Source organism: Procambarus clarkii, chromosome 22 (genome assembly GCF_040958095.1).
Source record: "Procambarus clarkii isolate CNS0578487 chromosome 22, FALCON_Pclarkii_2.0, whole genome shotgun sequence".
Classification (NCBI taxonomy): domain Eukaryota; kingdom Metazoa; phylum Arthropoda; class Malacostraca; order Decapoda; family Cambaridae; genus Procambarus; species Procambarus clarkii.
Window position 1 is genome coordinate 15,354,932 of NC_091171.1, and position 19,701 is coordinate 15,374,632.

General features: G+C 41.5%; 1 protein-coding gene across 12 annotated transcripts in view; it reads left to right on the top strand.

Moving 5' to 3' along the window:
- The window catches only part of Tao (Serine/threonine-protein kinase Tao), a 185,353-nt gene extending 166,079 nt beyond the window's left edge, over nucleotides 1-19,274 (top strand). For 11 of the 12 annotated variants that reach the window (XM_045741332.2, XM_045741355.2, XM_045741346.2 and 8 more), the window contains 2 exons: nucleotides 6,267-6,385; nucleotides 13,949-16,902. In XM_045741332.2, the coding sequence (XP_045597288.1) occupies nucleotides 6,267-6,385; nucleotides 13,949-14,045 (216 nt within the window). In that variant the 3' untranslated portion in view covers nucleotides 14,046-16,902. Of the gene's footprint in view, nucleotides 1-6,266; nucleotides 6,386-13,948 lie in introns of all 12 variants that reach the window. The other variant, XM_069329487.1, reaches the window with a different exon arrangement.
- Nucleotides 19,275-19,701: the final 427 nt, after the last annotated feature.

Here is a 19,701-nt window from a genome sequence, read left to right on the forward strand (position 1 = left end):
CCACCATGGAAGCCGCTAACACTGTTCATCTATGTTACTTGTATCAGATGCATCATCACTGAACGCAGAAAACGATTCATCTATGTATCATCTAAATAAATTGGAGATAGCATAGGATTGCATGGGTGACGCTCAGAGCTACAACTGGATACGCTCGCTGTATCGTCCTTGTAGGTGCTGTATCACTTGCATCCAACCTTTGTGTTAGGTCCTTATTGCACCTAGCTTCACCAATATTATGACCCTTATGTTCTTCAAACAATAAGGTTTGAATTTCACCGACAGCGTTATCTTTCAACACCGTGTCAGACAGGTGTTTGGGAGCCAGAGGCGTGTGATCCACCCATGGTTGCTCATTCAGTACTAACCCAGCCAGCAGCCCTAGGGAATTTTGGGAATTTTTTCCAAGATGGCTGCTTCTCACTGGACTTCCTAAGAGTCCATTTCGTACACAACCAACCTCGTACACATTTAGAATTGGTACCAAAAAATCCAAGAGAGTTTTCTCGGTTGGCGCAGTTTCCCGCCGACCGAGAATACTCGGTTGGCGCAGTTAAGTGGTTAATCTGGGTAATGTGTTTTGCCCTTCCTTTCTGTGGCACAATTCCGCCAGCAATTGTGGTGGTTTGGGCTCTTACAGAGTTCGATTCCAGGTACTTTTGGGCTGTTTGGTTTTGTTCCGGAGGTTTTCTTCCTCTCGGGAAGAACCCTCTCCCGTTTGAGGGTTCTGGAGGCCCTTGGTTACCTCCTGTGCACTCTGGGCTTCTTATTCTAGGGTTCCTGGGTCTTCCCGGCTTGCAGACATTACTTCTTGGGTCTTTGAATGTGTTTTGTGGTCATGCCGTGGGCTTCGACTTCTGTTTGTCGAGGTGGACCTTTGGTGCAGCTTTTGTGCCAGTGCCTCCTCCAGTGCCTTCTTCGTCTGGCCAGCGTGGTGCTCGATCTGCTCGAAAGTTTGCTTCTTGTTTTTATTTTTTATTTATATTCTTTTATTTATTTTTTTTTTCTTGAAGAAGGCGCCGGTCCCTTCCCAGGTCGCCCTGTTGACTTGAGAGGCTTGCTCTGTTTGCTCTGAACCCCTGGATTCCTTGCCCCTCCTTTCGGATGACTGTTCTGTCTCGGGTCCGGCTTCTGTTGGGGCCAGGCACCTGGGTTGGGTCCCTGGACCTCTTGGGCACTTATTGCACGTTTCCATCCTCCAGGATTCAGGGACTGCTTTGGTTCATGGTGAGGTGTCCGACTTGCTGCTTTTGTTGACTTCCTTTTGCCTTGAATCTGGCACCTCGCGTGTTCACGCATCTTACCCGGGGTCGTGGTGACCTGTCTGCGTCTGCTACAGTTTTGTGTTGTGGCCTACCAGAACGCTTGGTTGGTGTGGGCTCCCAGCCAATCTGCTTGTCTGCTCACCAGGTGTGTGGTTCTTTTCCAGCTCACCGGGTTCGGGTTCCTGGTGAAGTGGAGGGAGTCCCATCTGGTTCCATCCCAGGTTCGGACTTGGCTGGGTCTTGTTTGGGACTCTCAGACCGCTTCCATATCTCTCCCTCCAGAGGCTTTGCTTCATCTGCAGTCCCGCCTTCAGCTGTTTCTGAGGGAGGGGGGGTCCCGGGTCACTCAGCAGTTGCTCGAGTGATTGTGCCTGAGTCTGACATTAGCCGTGTTAGTTTACCTGCTGGGTCAAGTTTGGCTTTGGAGTCTTGTTTTGGTTCTTTCAGGGATGCCCCTTCTGCCTCTCTCGCGATCATTGTTTGACTTCCGCCGGCTTCTTCAGGTTTTTTTGGGTTCATTGTCTTGGCGCCTCCACGAGCCCTCGCTTGATGTGTTCACGGAGATGTCGTCTCTCGGCTGGGGCTTGGTGCTCACGTGGTTGTCCAGGGGCGGTGAGGCCTGTCCTTCCATCAGGCTCACAACATGGTGCGGGTGTTCGCGGAGGGTTGGCTGTCACTTCAGAGGGTTTGGGTTGTTCGAGTTCGACCATCCGGCTCCATTCAGATTGTTCTTCGGTGGTTCATTGCCTGAACCATGGAAGTTCCTTCGGTCCTTGACCCTTTTGGGCTTGGCGTTTCGATTGGCTTGTCTGCTGGTTCTTGGGGTTTTGCTCTCCATGCAGTTTATATCCTTGGAGTGTCCAACGTCCTGGTGGACGACCTGTCTCGATTCGTTCCCCCGTCATGGGACGGACTGTCGATACCGGCTCCTTTGGTTGGCTTTGCCGGACGTACAGACTACCGGGGGTGGACCTTTTCGTGTCGGCGTGGTCGTGGCACCTCCCGATTTATGTGGGGCTCTTCCCCGATTGTGGAGCCTTTGCAGTGGACACCTTTCAGCAGGATTGGTCGAGGTGGGGTTACCTGTACCTCTTTCACCGGTCCTGCTGTTGGCTTAGTTGGAGTTCTGACTCATCAGCACGAACGAGCGATGTAGCGGAGTGTGATGTTTGCATGTTTCATTGTTTCCTTGGGATTAGATGGAGTTCTGCCTCACTGTTCTGTTTATGGTTGCAATTTTCTTAGCATGTGGGATCTGTTGTTAGGCCTACCTTTCTGGATACCTAACCCCGGTTAATGGCAGATAAGGAAAACCCCCAAACACGGGGGAGGTTTTCCAGGGCCATTGCTCCCGGCGCCTCTCTGAAGGGGGCCAGGTTATGACTCGTGGTCTCTGGTAGGCTGAACTCTTATGACTAATGCCCTGGTCTAATGAATTGAATATTAGACCGATAACACCAGGGAGCCTTTGGGGCTCGCCCAGAAAATGGTGTTTCATTACATTCAACTTTATTTATTTATTTATTTTATTTATTTTATTTATTTTATTTATTTTATTTATTTTATTTATATATTTTATTTATATATTTTATTTATTTTATTTATATATTTTATTTATTTTATTTATATATTTTATTTATTTTTTTTATATATTTTATTTATATATTTTATTTATTTTATTTATATATTTTATTTATTTTATTTATTTATTTATTTATTTATTTATTTATTTATTTTATATATTTTATATATTTTATATATTTTATATATTTTATATATTTTATATATTTTATATATTTTATATATTTTATATATTTTATATATTTTATATATTTTATATATTTTATATATTTTATATATTTATATATTTTATATATTTATATATTATATATATATTATATATTATATATTATATATATATATATATATATATATATATATATATATATATATATATATATATATATATATATATATATATATATTTATTTATTTATTTTATTTTATTTTATTGGAAGGGAGTACCACCACTGGCTGGAAGAAGGGGGACCCATAGCCTTGGAGCAAAACCACGCATAACTCATTAGAGGGAATGTTTAGATCCCCTCCAATACAGTTTCTGTGTGCTTTTCTCCTACCACCCCCTTCCTTTTTTTTTGTTCTTTATTATGTATTTGATGGTTACAAGATATACATGGGTTGATACAAAAATAATACAAAAAGTGCTTAACGGTTATGGATCTCTTGAAAAACACGACAATGGGAAACATTGATGAATGTCACAGACGGATTCGATCATTGTTGCAAGTCAGACACTTCTTTGAATTCCTCTGAAGTTGGACTAGTGTCCAAGACGCAACAGGCATATTCCCTCTGAATTGCAACACTGAGGCGCTAGAACAAGGAACTTTTTGCTCTCTGGTCTTTTGTAGCGCTGATCAATTTGTCCCCCAATTCCTTCAGGAACTTCAATGCACATTTTCCCTAAGAAGCGTCATGACTGAGGCGAGTTCCCAGAGCTAATGCATTGGGCACAGCAAATAAAAAATCCCCGGCGTGGGGTGCTGTTACCGCTAGGAGGCGGGCTTTGTTTTCAGTGTCAGCGTTGTCAGTCATTGCTGTGACAGTTTTTTCCATTATGGGGAAAACAAGCAGGCCCAGTGGGCCTGCTTGTGGTCTTTTGGGACTTGTGGTCAGGGTTGAGGGTGTGCAATGGTGTCCCATTATCTGGTTGCTTCGATGAACGTTTGATCATGAGTTCCGCTGTCTGTCTCATACGCTCTGGTAGGATCTGCCCTACCAATTCGTTAGCTGCTGTACATGAGGATAAGAATGCTGGAAGTGCTACCTCAGTTACCTTTCGTATGCCTTTCCCTCCAAATCTCACTGGGAGTGTTGCTTGGTCCCACTGACTGTCATCTAAATCTAGGTTGAGCGCTTTCCTGAATGTTGACCTGAGGAGCTCATCATATTGATTTAGAAGTGGGTTGCCAAAAGTGGGTGAACACCTTAAGAAGTATGTTAGCCTGGGCAAGGTAAGGCACTTTGTGAGAAGATAGAGGGCATCATGGGAGTCCAAGTGCCCTATTTTCGCTTCCATCCTCTTTAGGTCTCTAAACTTTTCGTCAAGGACTGCAGCAATGGCATTGTGGCCCAGAGGTGCTCCAAGTAATGTGCTGTTGGTGGGTTTAATGACTGAGGCTTCTGGTAAAACTGATTTCACTGCTCTAATAATTACCTCACTGGTTGCAATAATTTCGCACTTGGAGGGGTTAAGAACGAGACTCATGGACTCCCCCCGTGTCTTCACCAGCTGTAGGTCTTCCAGCAGGGAGTCTTGTGTATCTGCCAGAGTGTCATCATCCAGGAATCAGATGTTGAGCTCACTGGACAGTCTGGTTGTAATTTCTCGAACCGCTATGCAAAAGAGGAAGAGTGCAAGTGGGTCTCCCTGTTGAATTCCCTCTGCTGAGGTGACTTCATGTTTGCCAAACAGGAGGGTTGAGTCTTTGCTGTAGCCTGCTGACACAAACGGGTGAATGCTTGGGCAATGTTCCTGGACTGCAGTAGGGGAGCCGGTCGGCCGAGCGGACAGCACACTAGACTTGTGATTCTGTGGTCCTGGGTTCGATCCCAGGCACCGGCGAGAAACAATGGGCAGAGTTTCTTTCACCCTATGCCCCTGTTACCTAGCAGTAAAATAGGTACCTGGGTGTTAGTCAGCTGTCACGGGCTGCTTCCTGTGGGTGGAGGCCTGGTCGAGGACCGGGCCGCGGGGACACTAAAGCCCCGAAATCATGTCAAGATAATCTCAAGATAGGACAGCTTCCCTTTTGACTGAGTTGAAATCATTTTTAAAATCTAATTTTACTACTGCCTGATCTTCAGTAAGAGAGCTAATGTAGGCTCGCGCAGCATGGGCCGCTGCTTCACAGCCTTGGGGGACTCCAAACCCCAGCTGGTTTGGTTGCAGCATGGTGGCTGCTTCCATTCGGATACTCCTGACAGCAGCCCTTGCAACTAGGCGGCGAAGGGTATTACCAATGGCAATGGGTCTGATCCCTCCCCCCCTTCTTTTTCAGGGCACATAGGGATGCACCAAAGAAGAATGGTTTGATTTCATCAGGGATTAACCCGGCCAGGCAGTTGTTGACAAACGTTGTGATTTCTGTTAGGAGCGCTTCTGGAGCATGTGAAGGAAATGGTGAACAGAGTTCACCATTTCCTTCACATGTTGAGGTCTTACCCCTGTGTAGCCTCCTGAGGAGCCCGGGGGAAATGAAACGATAGCTTTATAAACCTCTGACTCCCGGAGGACGAGAGGTTCCTGGTTACGGGGGACCCTGACCTACAGGGAAGGTCCACCTACGGCCCTGAGGGGTGTTTTTCTCTCAGTGCTTGGGCTGTGGTTTCATACCTGGGCGAAATTTTGTCCTCACTTGTGATCAACCTGAGTGCCCCGACTGTATTGCCCTCTTCAATTTTCTTGCTGACTTGGGTACCTGATTTTCTGTTGTCGCTGATTGTCGTACTTGGTCTGCCTCGGCGGTATTTGGTGTGTTTGGGGAGGCGGACTAGGTTGTCAGCCCTAAAAAAACCCTAATTGCTTTATTGACGGATGAGGCCAGTGTCTTGCCTCCTCTGTATGGTACACCTAAGCATGCATTGCCAAAAGTAACAGATTGTGCCAGGCTTTGATAGTATCAGGTGCATCAAGGTTATTTGACCCTCTGTTGACTTTTCCGATGAGGTCCGTGTATTTCCCGGCAGCAAATAGGCGAGAGTCTTTTGGGATGTGGGTGAGTGTCCTGGTTGACGTTGCTTTAATTGCCTCTAGCAGGTCGTCTGTTGCAATGTAATATGTTGCAATTTGCACTGGTGCAACAGGCTCCTGAGTGCTGCCTCCTCTCACAGGAGGCCTCCCTGACCCAGGACAGTTTATATATTTATATATTTTGTAAAATTTGAGTATAGAAGGTTAATTCATGGCACATTTTGCAGATGACAGAGGAAACTGCACGATTTCAGCATGAACGACATGAGCGGATACGACTGATGCAAGAGAAACAAGCTCGAGAACTAGAAGAATTTGACAATGAATCCTCAAGGCTAGGATTTAGGTAAGAAAGGGCTCAATATTAACTAAGATTTCTCGATAGGAATGTGTTTAGAGTTTCGTAATGTTTTGTTTTAGTTTTATTTTTTTGTTGTGGAACCCTCAGTGGCTCCCTTGTGAGCTAAAAGCACATTCCCAATAGAGCCATCAGAAGCAACTTGGTATTAATTACTTCCATACACCTATCAAGAGCATAGGACCAGATTCTGGCAGTCTTGCAGGGATGAGGGATATGTAATGATCAGACGTCTTATGTACCACAAAGCAAACTGCACAGAAAATAAAGGCTTCGCCAAACAAAATAGTGCTCATAGAGAAACAAAGAAACTGAAAACAATGCAACTGATAGTTGCCTTGTACGGGTACCAGTGCTTGAACTGAGAGACGGGACATAGGGTATCACATGGGAGAGGAAATCCTATTAGAATCGGACAAAGAAAAAGACTTGGGAGTTGATATTACCGCATCTTGTCATCAGAAGCCCACATCAAAAGAATATAATTAGCTGCAAATGGAATATTGGTTAATATATGAACTGCTTTTTGGAATTTGGACAATTAGTCTTTCAGAATCTTGTATATTGTTTGTCAAACCAATTCTGGTATATGCAACACCAACATGGAGTTTTTCTCTCATTAAACACAAAATGAAACTGGAGGTATGCCACCAGACTAGCCCCTGAGCTGAGAGGTATAAGATACAAGGCAAACTACAGGTATTAAACCTGGTTTCATGGAGACTAATGACCTCCACAACCCAGGCCAAAATGTATTTAGAGCCGGAAGCTCATGCCTCTTACAGCTACTTGACTACTACAACAAAATTACAGAGGCATTAGAAGAAAAACAAAATGCAGATATGGTATACAAGGACTTCGCAAAGGCATTTGTGAAGTCCTTGGTCACATTTCATAAATGTAACCATGGAGTGATAGCACACAAAATGAGGTCTATGGAAATAACAGGTAAAGTAGGACTGTGGATACTCAATTTTTTGTTGAACAGAATACAGAGTAACAGTCAACCAAATAATATCGAGTTCAAGCTCAATTAAAATCTCTGTACCTCGGGGTACAGTCCTTGCACCCCTTCTTTTTCTTATTCTCATATCAGATATAGACAAAAATACAAGTCGCAGCTTCGTATCATCTTTTGTAGATGACACAAAAATCAGCATGACAATTACTTCTGTTGAAAAAATTGATAAACTAGAAGCAGATATTAAAAAGTTTTTTGACTGGTTAGCAGACAATAACATGATGTTTAACAGTGGTAAATTCCAGGTACTTGGGTATAGTAAAAATGAAGACCTTAAACAAAATACAGGGAACAAAACACAAGTTTGCCCATAGTAGGAAAGCAGCATGTAAAGGATCTGGGAATAATGATGTCTGATGACCTAATGTTTATGGAGTATAACCAAGCAAATATAGCCAGAAAAATGTTAGGATAGATTACGAGAACCTTCAAATCCAGGGATCCCATCACAATGGTTGTATTATTTAAATCACTGGTGCTGTCCTGCCTTGAGTACTGCTCGATACTGACTTCACCTTTCAGAGCAGAAGCTGACAAAGCAACAGCCAGCAAAGGCTCAACAGAGTCTAAACCCAATTGTCAGAGTGGCGGCAAAAATCATGACACAGGAGAAATCAGAACAGGCTCCGATGCCACACCCTGCTCAGGATAAACCATGCAGGCAAAGTTCGGGCTCCCACACAACTGTTAGAGCAACTACTGAATGACCTGGGGCTGCCACAACACTAATAGACAGTGTTGTTGCAGCTGGAACAAAGCAGCTGGAGGAAGGGAAAGCAGTTCCAGTTGAGAATCCCACCCAAGACCCAGCCAAGTCCAAACCTGCAATGTAACCAACTGGGACTGATGCAAGTTCCCCAGGAACCCGAACCTGTCAATCAGAGAAAGAGCCAGATTCCTGGATAACAGACATACGGACCGACTGGGAGCCAATACCAGCCAGTTGTTGACTTAAATCAGAACACGAACCCTCAACAAAGATGAGCCACTACGATTCAAGCCAACCTGGTAAAGCCCTAGGGAGTCAGATTTAACCCTTACACTGCTCAGGGGTCCTTGGGACATTTACACCCCTGTGCGCAAGAAAAACAAAATTCAAAATTTTTTTTCGTCTTCTAAACATGTTAATTTGTGTCCCCTGAGCACGGAAAAAAAAAATCGTAGGTGACATATTTTGGGCGCAATTGACCGAGGAAGTCTGGCAAAAAGTGGGCGTTGACAGAGCGGTCGTCAGACCCGGTCAGCGTCACCCGCACTGACAGATGGGAGTTGCCACAAAGATATTATTACCTAATTGTTTCAATGTCTCCGATTGATTTTGTCTTAGTTTTTTTGCAGTAATATTATTCAATAGTGTGTATTGTAATATATTTATATAATAAAAGTGGTGAATAATCGCTATACTCAAAAGTATGATGTGCATATTAGTGATTCAATTATTATGTTTATAAAACAATAAACAAATAGTTTTGCTGCTATTACACTCTATACAAAGGTTATATATAAGTATCTGCATGTTTTGGTCACCATAACGAACCACTAAGTTGGTATTGAGAGTCGAAAAGCAACGAAGAGTTACCGCCACACACCAGCCAGCCACTCGCTGCCACTCCCTCAACACACGCACTAAACTTTCTCCCCCAACAATACCATCTTGAGGTTATCTTGAGATGATTTCGGGGCTTTTTAGTGTCCCCGCGGCCCGGTCCTCGACCAGGCCTCCACCCTCAGGAAGCAGCCCGTGACAGCTGACTAACACCCAGGTTCCTATTTTACTGCTAGGTAACAGGGGGCATAGGGTGAAAGAAACTCTGCCCATTGTTTCTCGCCGGCGCCTGGGATTGAACCCGGGACCACAGGATCACAAGTCCAGCGTGCTGTCCGCTCGGCCGACCGGCTCCCTTTGTGGACCTAACACCATTTGTGGTGTTATTACACTATATACAGACGTTATATATAAGTATGTATATATTTTGTTCACCACAACTGTACAGCTAAGCTGATATAGTTAGTTCAGGCACTAAGAGTCGTCGCTATACACAGATGGCGGCTGGCGGCTCCCTCACTCTTTCAAGGTCACACGCACTAAACTTCCTTCCCCAACAATACCTTTTGCAGTGTTATTACCCTATATACACATATTATATATAAATATCTACATGTTTTATGCACCGTAACTGTACACCTAAGCTTGTAGTGCGCCCAAAGAGCATAGTGGCCACCCTCTAAACAGCTAGACAAATCGTGCAGACGACGTCACCTCCGTCACCCATATGGCTCCTCCCAGCATAATCCTTTTGCTGTTATTACACTAATACACACATTATATATAAGTATCTACATTTGTGTTCACCATAGAGAACCACTGACCTGGTATGGTGAATGCAAACAATAACAGCTAGCCACACAGTCAGTAAACGATGCTGTCTCCCTCCATCTCTCAGCATCACTCCTCCCACAGCGCTAATTATTACAATAATCCTGCTATTATCACAACCCTGGTTATTTATATCACAATCATGGGTCATCTGTAATATTGTCATCGCTAAATAATAACAATTATATATTTATTTTGACATTTTTCGGCGATGCTGTGGTCACAAGCTGAACAGCAATGCTGTTCTCTCATGCTGCGTGCGCCGGCCTTGGTTGCTCCAACAGTACTGTGCCTCTCACACCTGAGAATATTGCCCACGATTTTTTTTTAAAATGGCATCTGTTTACAAGAGCCCTGAGGAAGCTACTGTGAACCCCGTGTAGCCGCAGGCCATTTGAATCAGGCCTGGCACCCTATGGCGTATATATACGCCATGCGCACCATGGGACATGTTACTCAGTGCGTATATATATGCCATGCGCAGTTTAAGGGTTAAGCCAAAAGGGAAAACCCGAAAGCTGTAAGCCTGACACTCCACTATGAAATGTAGCCAATACCTGAACCTTGGATATATAGACCTGCCAATATGCATCCTGGAGGTTCAGATCATCCAAGCACCTGTCTCCAAGACGAGGACAACTTGAGTTAAAGTTGTTATCCAGAAATTTAGGCAAATGATGTAGCAGTTTAGCCTCGAAAGATTGAGGATGAACTGGAGCTCCACCAAGTTGCGTCTTAGGACCGGGAAGGGACGGGATACCTACCAAAGTGATGCAGTCATTTCAACCACATAGGAAACAACCCACTTCGAAATGACTGGATGTAGGCGAGGGAAAGAAGACTGCCCAGAAAATCCCGACCTCAATGAGTGCGGGTGGGGGGGCAGGAAATCTAACTGCAGGCTGAGAGAGATTACCCAAAAACCCACAGATTTTGGGACCTGGAGCTAGCAAACTCCTGGTCCCAAACTCAAACAAACACTAATAGGAGGCACATGTGATCCAAAATCAGACGCCACCAAAGGTCTTCCTCAACCAACAACAGACAATGCCCCCAACCCTGCCAGACTGCCTTTAAGAACAAGAACAAAGGCCCTCAGAGAACAGAAGATCCAAAATAAGCTGGTAAGCATCAGCTGCAGCAGACAAGAACTGCACAACTGCCTCCTGCAGTTGAGGCAAGATAGGGGAAGCAGACAAGAGGGTCAGGATCTATACTGAATCCAATGACTGGGCCAATATTTCAACATGCAAGTTGGGCAGTATAGAATTTGGCTTCTACCACGTTCCAGAGCATCAAAGTTCCCCCCCCCCCCCAAATAAGACCAGGAAGACTGGGAAGCTAATGAAAAAGTTGTGGAGAAGAAAAATAAAGTTTTAGAAATGGCTTTTGAAGTAGTTTAATGGAATCTAGATGCAATAAGTTAGGCAGGAAAATTTAACAGGAAAAAAGATTTTGTCAGTAAAGATGGGGCTGGTTACACAGAGAATAGAAAATAACAAGTAAGATATGCAGCTTACCTTTGCACAAGTGGCTAGAGATAAAGAAATATTAAATAAGCAGTAAAGGAAGCCAGAAACTGCAGCAACCAGAAAAGCACAGACATCACCCGCCTTTTGGGGCCGAAGGTCCGTTTTTGGCGCTCCACCTTAACAGGCCCCCCCCCCCCCCCCCCCCCCGTCCCTTTCCCATCCAGGAACATCCCACCCCATACTCGTCGCCTAAATTGTCACTTGGTGGGCCTCGTAGCCTGGTGGATAGCGCGCAGGACTCGTAATTCTGTGGCGCGGGTTCGATTCCCGCACGAGGCACAAACAAATGGGCAAAGTTTCTTTCACCCTGAATGCCCCTGTTACCTAGTAGTAAATAGGTACCTGGGAATTAGTCAGCTGTCACGGGCTGCTTCCTGGGGGTGGAGGCCTGGTCGAGGACCGGGCCGCGGGGACACTAAAGCCCCGAAATCATCTCAAGATAACCTCAAGAATCTCAAGATAACCTCTCCTTTTCCTTCCTGCCCTCATCCGCCTTACAGGCCTCACTCCACGCCGGACCGAGCACATGCTCATGCTGAACACCGACAACTTGTTATCATACATACAGATTTGAGAACTGCCATTGAAACCTTGCAACCATGTGTGATAACATCCATCTGATCACAAATGTCATATCATCAATGCAAACACTCAAACGACAAGGCCGACGGGTACTTATCAACTGGGTGCCAAGTCATGTGGGAATAATAGGAAATGACATTGCAGACGAAGCTGCAAAACTTGCAACTAAGAGAAGAAATGTAGACATTTACATACCACAGAGTTTATCACAGATTAAGAAAGTAATTAGAAACAGAGCAATGCAAAAGATGTATAGTGACCATAACACAGCAGTTGCAACATCAGGATCTGTGAGTTGGTACAAGAATTCAATTAAGTACGAACTACTTATGTTGATGAAAGGGAGAAGTAGAACAACAGAAGTACAATTACATCACATCAGGCTTGGATACCCATATGCATGGGAAATAGGCTTACAGGTTCTGGAAGATGAGAGGAAATGTCAGCACTGTGGAGAAATGCCTGACAGACCACTGGAACATTTCTAACACAGTGCACAGTTAGAAACCCATTAAGATTTTAACTTAGATTCAACAGAGCAGAAGTTGTTAAACACTTGGGACAAAATCTTACTAAAGCGACCATACGAGTCATAAATACTCATACTCCGCCCAAGTAAAACAGAAACAAGCAACACTTAGTGGACCAGCCAGAGGCTTAGGGCCCATGCAGGAATCAGACTGGAAGTCAGAAAGGAACCAGCATCAAACCCAAAGCTGGTGCAAAGCTCGGTTGATCAAAGTAAATCCCTAACAATTTTTAGTGGCAAAGAAAAAGGAATAACATCTAGGTTAGAAAGGGCCCACAGAAGAAGTAAAATTAGTAGATAAAATTGGTGAGCTAGTGGAAGTGTTGTGGAAGGTCTTACAACTAAATATAATGTATGTGACTACTAAAGAATTAGTAGGTTTGAAAAAGAAAAAGATCTACCCCAAGGATCATCCTAAATAGATGATCAGGAATCATCCTGATCATCCTGATCAACGTAGTACTAAGGAATATTAGGGAAATTACAAAGTGATGAGGATGGGAAATTATTGTCGTTAAAACAGAGATCTATTAAGGGAAGACAGAGAAGTTGAGATTGATCCTCATTGAAGCAAAACGTTAAAATGAGAGTAGTAATGATGAAAAATAATTTTTTGTTATCTACAAGGTGATAAGCACCAGGAAGACTGTGAACTGGTACAAAAAAAAAGTGGCAAAAATACTAAAGAAAGGAGAGTAAAGGACAAAGGGTGAGGGAATATGTTTCCAAAAATTGTATATACTAACGTTGATGGAGTGAGATAAAAAATATTGAAGTTAAATGATATAATACAGCTTAATACACCAGATATTGTTGCACTAATGGAGATGAAACTAGAAGTTGATATTTTAAATGAGGTCTTATTCGTGACCTTGACCTTTATGGACATTTGTCTATAAAGCTTCATTGATTTTCTGGATGCTTTCCTTGTATGGTGACAAATTGTCACTTGCTTTGTCCACCTCTGTGAGGGGAGGAAGGGGGGCCAAGTTTTGGCTCTGCTCCCCAGTAGGCCAAACAGATCTCCTGTGTCTGATGTGACTCATTTGCATGGAGCAATCTCAGCGAGGTAGCTAGCTACAAGGAGCCACCGAGGCCCACCTAGAAAGAGGCATTTCATTACATTCAATGCTGGGTTTATTTTATTCCAAGAGCTTGCATTCTAGATTTGTCCTGTGTTTCTTTACTGTATATGTTGTTATTACTTTTATAAGTCAGATATAGATTGAGGATGCTTATTTCTTTAAATCCTTTTAAGGGAACAAGACAAAGTTTGATAACCAGAATTAAATTAAAAATATAAATTTTAAAAGACTAAAAACTGTCATGGAAGAAATATGATGTGTGAGGTGTGAATATTCAATATAAAAAGAACAGTTATTATCAGCCAATGTTCTTCTTTGAAGATTTCATTATTATTACTATTCATGTAAAATAATCAAGTTGGTGTATAGATAACTATGTATCAGATAACTTTGTTGATAACTTCATACAATTTTTATTTTTTCAGTGCTCTGCAACTAGTGGAATCTTCAAGCGAACGATGGCCAGAAGAATTCAACGTTTCATCATCCATGCTTTCCTTATCCCTCCAATCTAACCACTGAGTAACTGGTTGATCCCTAGCTAGCTGTAGGAGCTGTAAACATTTGACAACCTTATTCTCTCTAGGCTATATTGTTTTCCAGGTATGAATATAAATTTGAGCTCTTTATAATATGTAATTAGCCTTATTTATGAAATACTAATGTCACCTTCATATTTATTTGTTGTATAACCAGATAATGGTTAGGAGTTCCAAAGTCTGGTCCATGTACGGCCGGAAATTTTCCGTAGATGCCCGGGCCCCAAAGGTGCTCTTGTGGCCACAATGCCAGTGTGCTTTAGAATCCCTATCTCCCATTAAAAGAAGTTGGATTGGAGTTTCTTTGGTGAGCAAGATTGGTTGAGTTAACACAAACTTCCACCTCAAATAATGCCTGCTGCTTGCAAGATAGGTAAATGATCAGAATTCAGCATTTGGTAATGTTTAATACTTTTATCTGAATTTTTAATTTCATAAAATATAAATATATCTGTCAAGTAACTGCTGTAGACATGGCTGACTTTCTCTCATGTATATAATGTAAGTGAACTTAGAGACCAGTAAGTGTAAGCTCTGGAAGATGGTATGTCTAGGACATTTTCCTCATTTGGCAGGAAAAGAACGTCTTAATACGCCCATCCTTCTACATTTACTGTTCGCTTCATATATGTTGGTCTTGTCAAATAGTCATTTGGGTGCAACTGTTTTAAGTTTGCTGCCCAGAAATTCATATAAATCAGTGAAACACAGGAACTAAACGCTTGGGATTCTGTCGTTGATCACTGCAAGCACAGATTCGCCTTTCACTAATTTTCTAATCTTTAGCATATTGATCACAATCTCAGGAGAATTCCACAAGGTAAAGTGAAAGCCATTCAAATTTCCTCCAATATAGGCAAACCCTAGTACAGTATTCTGTCTTCTCTGCACTGGAAGGGAAGCAAAGTCTGATGGTCTCGGTTGAAAGTAGAGAAGCCTCTTTGCTCAATATCATGTAATGAGATCAGTGAATTGGAGCCAGTAGTTGTAAGCCAGGAAGGTTCATGTTTATTCATTATTAGTAGGGAAGTCTGCCATATTGTGTAATTTTCATCTGCTGCTCATAAATCTCTGGTCTTGTCCCATGTAAGTTACCTTCTGACTTTGTATAAATATATAATTCTTATTTGTGGCATGGTCAGTCATTATGAACCTTTGAGACAAATCCACTCTCAGGCTCATGTTCCATGTATTTTAAAGACTTATAATACATAAGACTCATGCTACATGTTTTCATAATGATCACCAGTAAATTGGCTGGTTTTGAAAGAATGGAGACAATGCCCAGGAAGTTTTTCCCTAGTCAGATAGAGGTCAAGTAATCCTCATCAGTAAGAGAAACTCTATTATTTATAATTAATCTCTCTGCCCATGAGTGGATAATATTCTTTTTAATTTCATTTCATTTGATTTGATCTTTATTATTATTTATCATGTCCTTATCTCTGTCATTATACATTTTATCCTAGATTTTTAAATAATTTTTATGGATAGAAGTATGGCTCATAGTTGCTGACTTTCACAAATATGTCAGATCATGAGGGCCTACTTTGCACTGACTTAAAAGGTTAAGCATGAGGTCCTTAGTGTATTTGTGTAAAATGTCAACAACTTTGTATGTGGCTTAGCACAAAATTCTTAATTATAGCTTAACCAAGTGGCAATAAATTCTTAATTTCAAGACTTATACCCTTAGGCATAATCTGGTTATGGTGCCAGAAATTGCAGCAGTATTTATATCTGCTTTCATGCATTAGGAGTTATCAGAATCATTTAACAAGTGCAATGTTCAATATGGCTACTTCAATGGATGCCTTGCAACCAGTTATACATGGACCTTGCTTTAAAATACACAATAAACAATATTGGGCACCATAAAATTTAAAAATTTATTTTGATAATATCACTTCCTATTGGAGAGGCGAAATTGTTTGAGTTTGCTAAGCCACTTGCTCCCCAAGAGGCCTCTGCTTAAAAAAATGCTTTCACTCCCTTGTAAGGTCACTACAAGGGGCAATATATTTCATAAATTAGCCTGTGCTGGGAAAATGAACACGAAAGTTTTCAGTCTTTTAACATGAATTTTACAATTTTGTGCTTCTTTTAATTAATTCTGTAACAGGATAACCGTTTACTTTTATTTTCTTCTAGAGTCTTAATAATGACAAAGCTGAATTCGTTCTCTTGTTGACATTTGTCTGAGAGTATGAGTGTCAAGAAGGTATTCATTTTCCCAAGAACTTTTCTGACCCAGCAGCATCATTGGTTTTACCTACCATGATTCCTGGTCGGCTTCATTGCAGACATTCTCAGCCTTTAGGTAGGCCTAGGCAAGTTGTTTGTATGTTGCATCATTCCAACCTTTTAATGAGTGCGTGAATTGTGTAACGTTTTGTTTTTGTTTTTTATAATTTTGTTATGTAGCGGTAATTCAAGGCAATGTACCATTGTTTTAATGCTCAAGTTTATACAGTCAGAGAATATAACAATGTTTCCAACAGTGTAAAGTATAGGGATTATGTTTTTAGGGACATTATCAAGTTGTTGGAAACAAAAAAAAAATTAATGCAACCCATAAAGTTACCTCTTAACAAAATGTAAACTGGTTGCATTGGCCAAAAACCTTATTTATCAAATAAAACAGGTTTTTGTTCAGCAGCTGTTATTAAATCTCTTGTAGAGTCGGCACTTACATAAAATTGCAAGCTTGAATTTGAAATATGAGAGAAAGCAGTATTAAATTGTTAGTTTGTGTGCTACAGAGAGAGGATTAAGTATTTGAATGTATGTATATGTATGTATGAGATGGGTTGTAGTCCCTAAAGAATCATAAATAGCCATGACTTATTTTTCTTTCCTCAGATACTTGTATATGGAAATTTAATTGTGAAAATAAGAAAGTGTAGCATGAAGAATCTACCTACCATCAAATTTCATATTTAATCTAAATTAATTTGTAGTTAGATATGATAATTTATGCCATTGAGAGCAAATGTGTTAGCTGCCGAGATGTTCCTGGGTCATGGACTAGGTATACACCATCATCACGTGTGTGTGTGTGTGTGTGTGTGTGTGCGTGTGTGTGTGTGTGTGTGTGTGTGTGTGTGTGTGTGTGTGTGTGTGTGTGTGTGTGTGTACTCACCTAGTTGTGTTTGCGGGGGTTGAGCTCTGGCTCTTTGGTCCCGCCTCTCAACCGTCAATCAACAGGTGTGTGTGTGTGTGTGTGTGCGCGTGTGTGTGTGCGTGCGCGTGTGCGTGTGCGCGCGTGTGCGTGCAGTATGTCTAGTTCCAGTCTTGCTCTTTCTTGCCTCCATGGAATAGTTTCATTGATTTCTGACTTTTATTACATATACACTGTCAAATATTGTACATGGTATTTTATGTACACGTGATATTATTCCTACTGTCTATCATATTGTGATTTAGCCATTGTTTCAGATTTGCATCCCTAACATTGGTTTTTAGTTGTCTAATGGTTCATAACATCATATGAATTATGCTTTTTTTTTTTCTTTGACAAAGTTGCATCAATATCATTTTTAAATGGTTGCTTTATTGACTTTTGTATCTCCAATATAATTTTAATTAATATTTGTGGTAATCAGTGATACTGATCCTTGAGTGTGACTCAGTTGAATCTTGGTCATATTACCTGTAAGGTCTGCAGGAATTCTTCTATAACAAAAAATAATTATGGTCCATTATTGGTCATGTTTCAAGGACAAAATTTTGATCTTTACCTTCATGTGTTCCCTTACAAATTGTAGTCATTTAACATCACAGCATATAAGTGAGAGGGCCGTCTGTTTCTCTTGGATGCTACATTTCACATGTTCCCACAGTCATCCACTTTCCTGTCCTATATATGGCATTTCAAAACAAAACAAAAAACAAATTGATAACCCCTGGTAAGAGTAAGTTTTTTTTTAAACTGTGTAATATGATATACCATGTGTGTTGTTATTAACTTATTACAGTCACTGAGGTTACCCACCACCTTTGTATCAGATGTAGCTTTTTTCAACAAAAGCAAATTATATTTAGTTAAATAATGCAATCAACAATGTTGTAGGATGTGACTTAGGCATGCCTAGTGAGTTAACTGCCTTGTGTGGTTGGTAAGGTGAGTGTAGGTCTGGTATACTGGGCAGGAGATGTGTAAGACAGTCTCTGCAGCTGGTGAGGTATTGCTGTATTCCATCGTGCACACGCTTCTCAATTACAGGTCTCAGCTCTAGGATCATCCTTAGTGTTCAGTGTGACTTTTGTTATTGCAAGGTATTTACCCTAGATCTACCTCTTTATGTAACCCTTTCCTTTCATGATAGTCTTTATTCAGATTTCATGTTATCTACAACCTCCCCCGCCTCCACTCTTCTCCCCCCACTTATCTTTACTCTCTCATCTCGGCACTGTTTGTGCTGTCATTTCATTCATTGTTAATTTCTTTTCCCAACTGCCATATTATAAAGTTTTTTACTGGTCCAATGTTAATATTTACATAATCCTGTTCTTTTTCAATTTCTTTAGCTATGGCTTTTCATTGCAAGTTGATCTTATTTATGTACATAATTCCACAGATCATCTTGAACTGTACTCTGCGGTGCATCTTTCCTATTAAACAACTTTTAATCTCTGCAGCTTTCACTGATTTTTTTTTTTTTTTAAATCTTATTTCACCTTTATCTATCTGTATTTCTTTTATTACCTATATTAAGCTTTTCAGCCTTTTTCCATGTTGTAGATTCATTCATGTCCCTTAATCCTCCTCTGTTTAGAAATTCCAGGTAAATAAAAGAAGAAAGTCATAAGTATTAGCGGCGTTACAAACATGTGGTATGATCCAGGCATATCAAGATTGCATTTACCACCCACCTTGATAATACATGGCATCTTACTGTATACTACTACATGGGTAGATCATTTCCATATTTAAAGTACATAATGACAAGATATGTAGGTCTTGTTATAAAAAGTGCAATCACACTGCCCTTCAAGACCTGGGCACCAGTGCAAACACCACCCTCCCAGATGTTTTATGCTCGTGCGTAGTGTCCAGTTGGATGTCTCCTCACGTTGATATTTGTGAATTCCACTCAGTGATTCAGACGAGTGAGGATGCATTTTTGTATGGGTCTCTGTGTTTGTAATGTTACAAAAAATTCTGTGTCTGTATATATTATAAGAAAATACATGATGCTTCCAAAACTAATAGTAATTTTATCCATACCACAGTGCATGTAATTTGTGACCTATAAAATATAACATGGCCTAATAACAATAAGGATCTTGTTGATACCAGGTGATAGTGTCATTGAAAGAATTAGTGCAAAACTTAGTAAGGTAGAGCCCCCTCAATTGACGGTGCCTGAATGAGGCGAAGGGCTCTTGTGCACCACCCACAGGTAGGAAGGGGTAGCTCTTGCTCACCTCTCCTGCCTGCTGTGGCATTGCAAAAGCAAAATATGTCACCATATGTTGGCCGTGAATAGACCTGTGCATGCCCTTATGTTTCTTCATCTGGGAGTTGAGTACCCAGTAGTTGTGGCCCTTGGGAAGCAGGGAAGGGACATTTTTGTTTGAGGGAATGGAGTAAAACTATAGAGGGGGGGTTCAGTGCAACCCACTTGAACCAATTG